Raw genomic sequence first — 6,000 nt, forward strand, 5'->3', positions numbered from 1 at the left:
ATTGTACCCCGATCCCACCCCTTCCATGTCTTCCCCTTTCCCCTTGCTTTAGCAATGCCAGTATGAATCTTGGCCAATGCAATAAAGATATTTGGTTGAAACTTGATCCCTTGGTCCACAGTTCAAGGGCCAAATCTGAACAGATGTGTTGGTGGCCAACAAACAGTGAGGGGAGTACATTTTGCCAAGCTAACTGCTCACAGACATTAAAGATAATAATGGGTTCAGACATGTCATAAATAAGATTCTATCTATGACATGTCCATGTTACACAAAGGAAAGTTCAAAGCAGAACTGAAAAATATATAATATTCCATTATATTATATTAACATATTTATATATAAACTCAAGAGCTGTACTTGGGGACAAAGAGCATACATAGGATTAAGCTGCCTGAAAATTTGGGCACAGGGTAAAGCTGAAAAATGGCTCACCCTACTCCCGGCGGCGTTAATCAGTGATGGGCTCACGAGTACTATTACCTAAGGACTCGAATTCGTGATTTAAATGAGGCATAATTGCCTTAGCTGTGCGGCTGGACGACAAGGGGTTAGTTACCCATAAGTCCATCGTCCTCCATGCGCTCTAAACAGCTTGCACGAAGCCTCACTACGCGCACTTCCTCTATCAAGACGGAAGGAGGAAGCGCGCGGTGGTGAGGCTTGCAACGCGTACAGTAGGACGCCTGCAAGCTGTTTGGAGCGCAGGGAGGACGGCTCGTGCCTGCGCAGTAGAGCTGATACAATTGGGTTCAGCTATTTCCACCTTACCCCAACAAAGAGCAGCTAGTACGCCTGCGCAGGATCGTGATAGGTAAATATTTACCTCGCCGCACTTTGCAGGGTCCCAGCACTTCAACGAGGGACAGCCTTGTTAGGATCCAGAGGCTTTCCCCTCCCATGGTAAGTATCCCCGTCAGGGTTTTTTTTTTTTTAGTTACAGATTTTCTTTAAAGGACTTGCGAGGCCAAAATCCGGCCCCCAAATGTAAAAAAAGTTATCTACCTGTATGACTTTCTAAGGCACGGAGGACGCCGTCCGCGCCCTCCGTGCCGTTCCGCCGGGTCCCCGCCTCTCAATACGACCCCGAATGGCTCCCGACCCCACGGCCAGGGTCGGGCTCTGCTGCCTGTATAAAGATGGCCGCCGACCCTGGCCGCGGCTGCGCACTCCGCATGGCCGCTACTGCGGCTGCGCAGCACTAGGGCCAACCCCCCGATCCACGCAACAGGCTGTTTCCTGTAGCGTGGATCGGGGGGTTGGCCCTAGTGCTGCGCAGCCGCAGTAGCGGCCATGCGGAGTGCGCAGCCGCGGCCAGGGTCGGCGGCCATCTTTATACAGGCAGCAGAGCCCGACCCTGGCCGTGGGGTCGGGAGCCATTCGGGGTCGTATTGAGAGGCGGGGACCCGGCGGAACGGCACGGAGGGCGCGGACGGCGTCCTCCGTGCCTAAGAAAGTCATACAGGTAGATAACTTTTTTTACATTTGGGGGCCGGATTTTGGCCTCGGAAGTCCTTTAAACTAAAACATTTCTTTGTTAAAGTGACTCTGTAACAAAAATTACAACGTTTTTTCTACCATCCTACAAGTTCCTAAACCTATTCTAATGTGTTGTGGCTTACTGCAGCACTTTGTACTATCACTGTCTCTGTAATAAATCAATGTATCTTTCCCCTGTCAGACTTGTCGGCCTGTGTCTGGAAGGCTGCCAACTCTTCCGTGCTGGTCTGTTCCTCTATGCACACTCCAGTGTGTGTGTTATTTACATAAGCCTGCAGCGTCTCTGCTATCTTATCAGTGATAGAAGAGAGCTGGATAAAAATCCTCCTCTGTTAGGCTGTAAAAAGGAGCTGGGCTGTCACATACCGAGGAATTAAGAACATAGGCAGAGCTGTCTGCAGGAAGCCTGTCACTTCAGTGGGTGAGAGCTGAAGGGGACAGAAGGTAAACACACACAAGTGATGTCTTGAGATTCAGAAGTAAGGCTGTATACAGCCTGCTTGTGTATGGATGTATTTTCTATGTGTGGACATGCTGTACATCAACCTACTTCCTGTTTTGGTGGCCATTTTGTTTGTTTATAAACAAACTTTTTAAAACTGTTTTTGACTACTTTTAATGTGGCGGGGAGCGGCGAAATTGTGACAGAGGGTAATAGGAGATGTTCCCTTAACACACTGGTATGTTTACTTTTGTGCGATTGTAACAATACAGATTCTCTTTAAAGCTGATAAAGCTGATACACATCCTGCAATAAATCTTCAGTTTGTCTACTTCATGCTTTTATGGATTGTTAACAATCCAAGATATTGTTAACATCTTGTATTCACAAATGAGCGGACACAGCCGAGGGATCAAATTACAGCATGTGTTAAACTCTCTAAGGGCTCTTTTCCTCTATAAAATGCAATCACAATCACAATCGAGCTGCGATTTTGTTTCAAACTAATTTTCACTAATGCAATTTTTGTTTGAACTACTATACTCGGTATAGGAGTTCAAACACATCCGAAACGCAGCAGGACAGCAATTGCGCTCAGGACGAATGCAACACAATGCAATCGTACTAATGGAAATGTTGCTGCCGTTTCCATTAGTTTTACTGTACCCTGCGTTTTGTGATCCATTAGCGCTCAGAATAAGATCGCAAAACGCAAGATAGTACAAAAGGGCCCTTAATACATACAGGTTGCATTTCTCTCTGTTTTCCTTCTGTCCTGTGCAAGATTTTAGGTCCAGTTTAACCCGATGAAAAGAATTATCAGCCAGGAATAAATTCAGATGGGACACTACTAAACAGAACAAAACAATACCTAGCTAATGCTGCTAAAACAGTCCTGTTGAAAGAATGCTGCAGCATTAGGTGAACGTAAATCAACTGGAGAAAACATGCCATCAAGCTGGATTAGGCATTAATGTTGGGATAATTAAATGCATGGAAATGACACATAACAGTGACACATAATAAACTTCTTGCAGTTAACAAGGAGTATGAAAGAGTGGGACCTATCATTAGCATGTTATCAAAACTATACAAGCACACATAAGCCCAGGTAACAGAAGCTATTTTCAGGCTGCAAAACCTTGACATACCTTGTGAACAAAACGCAAGAAACGTATTTACAAAACTATTGTCAGTGAAGACAGATGCACAGTAAAGCGGATCCGATCTGGCTTGACTATTTCCGCTGGAGCCTGAGCGGGAAGCCGCTAGTGTATATTCCAAAAGGCAGCCGACAAGTAGGTCTTTGGGGGGCCCAACGCTGGACCCCCTTTACTGAGGAGGACAGGGGAAGCCTCTTAAGATATTTATTATTATTATAATAGAGACATACCCCTGTCAAGGTAAATAACGCCCAGGGGCACTTTTCTTTCTTACAGGTCTTTCTTAAAGGAAACCTGAGACTAAATAAATGAAAGCATTTATACATACCTGGGACTTCCTCCAGCCCCCTTCAGGCCATGGGCTCCCTCGCCGTCCTTTCAGGACACTTCGATCCTCCACTGGCCTTCCTGGTAAATCTTCCTCTTGCTCGAGTCGGTGGTTTCAATAAGTCGGAGTTGGATGATTTTTGCACCGACTCTACAATCCTGGCCAGGAACATTCTACGACTTAATCTACACAATAGGCACTAGAAGGCGGCAGGAGGATTTACCAGAATGGCCAGCATAGTGTCAAAGCAGCTCAGGAAGACAGCTGGGGGAGCCCATGGCCTGAAAGTGGACCCAAGCCGGAGCTCGGGTACAAATTCAGATACTTACCTAGAGATAGGAAATCCTCAGTCAGGACCTTATTGAGGCTTCACTCCCTGCTCTGATGTCCCCTGTCACTGAGCGCAGCCCTTCTCCCTGTATCGTGGCCACGCAGTAGCCTGCGTGACCACGATACATGCGAGCTCGCCTGCACATGCACAGTAAGCTGGACCTGCGGTCTTCGTGCTACTGCGCGGCCACTATACAGGGAGAAAAGCTGCGGACCCCAATGTGGAGAGAAGGCCACGCTCAGCAACAAGGGACACCAGACCACTAAGGGAAGCCTCAATAGGATCCCGAGGCTTCTCTCTCTTCAGGTGATTTTGATCCCAAGCTTCAGCTCAGGATGACTTGAAGGAAGCCCCAGGTACATATAAATGCTTTTATTTTTTCTAGTCTCAGGTACATTTTAATCAGAAACTCCCAAATCTATTTAGCCCCTGAAAAAGTTCTAGTTAGTCTAATTACTAACATGACTTGTACAAAACAAGTGAAGAAGCTGTACAGAGGAGGAGCATCTACACACATTACATGACTACCGATCTCACCATTCCCTGGCCTGAGCAGCTGGAGAGTACACACAATAGTGCCAGATGTCAGTGTTATCTGCCCTGGAACTGCCCAGGCCTGTCCTTGTGAAAGCAGTGTGGCAAGCTGCCAAGCCCTACCAGTCCAGGCGGCCTCCTGGCTTCTCCTTACCTGGACTTGCCCACCCCACTCTCCCCAATGATGAGGATCTTCAGGGTGGTCAAAATATCTTCCTCCATCCTTCGGCTGCGCAGCACGACACTGCGCGTTCCCGTCGACCCTTCAACTCTTGCGCGCTCCCGCTGCCTGGGCAGTCTAGACAACAACCGATAGAGACGCGCGTCCGCTCTTCCTGAATCTTCACCCCGCCTACCTCTGCGTGCGCGCTCCCGACGGTGAGGTAATATACCAGGCGAGTCACGGCTGCGTAATCAAGCAACGCGCAGCTTCAGGTAGAATTACTGCAGCTTCTTCCGGGTGACGGCAGAGGTGAAGTAACATTGGAACTCCCTAGATGGCGCTGTATGGCTATATGATTGGAATATATTAGAGAAGAGATGGTCTACTCTATTCATTACTCAATGGAGAGGGGAAATAAGAAATACATTATTTTGTATTGTATGAAGATTTCTGGTTAGTGTATATATCTTGGAAATAAACCTATGGAAACGGCATGAATTGCATTTTATTAGCCCAAATTCAGAATGATTAGCAACCCCAGTGTTTCATAACATTTTTTTATAGTATGTACTCCTTTATTAAGACAAGACAAATAACATTTATATTGCTCTTTTCTCCTGGCAGACTCAAAGCATCAGAGCTGCAGCCACTCTATAGCAGTAGCAGTGTTAGGGAGACTTGCCTAACGTCTCCTACTGAATAGGTGCTGGCTTACTGAATGAACAGAAAGAGCCGAGATTCAAATCCAGGTTTCCTGTGTCAGAGGCAATACCCTTAACCATTACACTGTAATCCAACCACCACTCCACACATTAAAGTGCTGTTTTTCTTACCTGGGGCTTCTTCCAACCTGTAGAAATCTATCGGGTCTCACGCTGCTTTTCTGCTGTTCTCCAGGCTTGTGCTGCCCCCTTCTAAATGATCCGAGACCCAGGCCGTGCCGTCGTCTTCTGCATATGCACAACGTTAGGGCGCACCTCGTGATTGCGCTCCTGTGACCAGGAGTGTTCTGCACTTCTGCAGTTTAAGTCAGACTTGCTGCGCACACACAGAACGCATCTGACCACAGGAGTGTGATTATGAGAGGCATACCCACACATGCATAGCTCCCAACTGCCCCTCTTTTGGAGGGACAGTCCCTCTTTGCGTATGTAATAGTATGCTGTGGGTGAGTTGGGCACCAGGAGAGCCACATGACAGCTTTCCCTGCTGCCGCAAAACTCCCCGGCGACGTTAAATACTGTTCCCCCTCCGAGGGAGGTGTAATTCAGGGTCCGTCGATCAGGGCCAGGCCGAGGCAGAGGCGAGAGAGGCTCCAGCCTCAGGGCTCAGTGTAGGAGGGGGCGCACAACTCACTCAGCTATCACTCCCCTATTGTGTTTGTAGCAGAGAGAAATAAGAAAAGGGGACACATGGCTGTGACTGCAAGCCAGATAACTAGAGATTAGGGTGTTGGGGGGGTTGAGGGTCCTGGGGCGCCTCTTAGTCTAATAGCAATCAGTATGTGATGGCTGGGGTGGGAGTGATGGAGGGGTGCAC

General features: G+C 47.8%; 1 protein-coding gene across 1 annotated transcript in view; it reads right to left on the reverse strand.

The window, feature by feature from the left end:
• RAB18 (RAB18, member RAS oncogene family) overlaps window positions 1–4,662 on the reverse strand; it is a 77,685-nt gene extending 73,023 nt beyond the window's left edge. The window contains exon 1 of the mRNA XM_068235725.1: window positions 4,453–4,662. Coding sequence (XP_068091826.1) covers window positions 4,453–4,520 — 68 coding nt within the window. The 5' untranslated portion in view covers window positions 4,521–4,662. The remainder of the gene's footprint in view (window positions 1–4,452) is intronic.
• Window positions 4,663–6,000: the final 1,338 nt, after the last annotated feature.

This window comes from Hyperolius riggenbachi, chromosome 5 (genome assembly GCF_040937935.1).
Source record: "Hyperolius riggenbachi isolate aHypRig1 chromosome 5, aHypRig1.pri, whole genome shotgun sequence".
Taxonomy (NCBI): Eukaryota; Metazoa; Chordata; class Amphibia; order Anura; family Hyperoliidae; genus Hyperolius; species Hyperolius riggenbachi.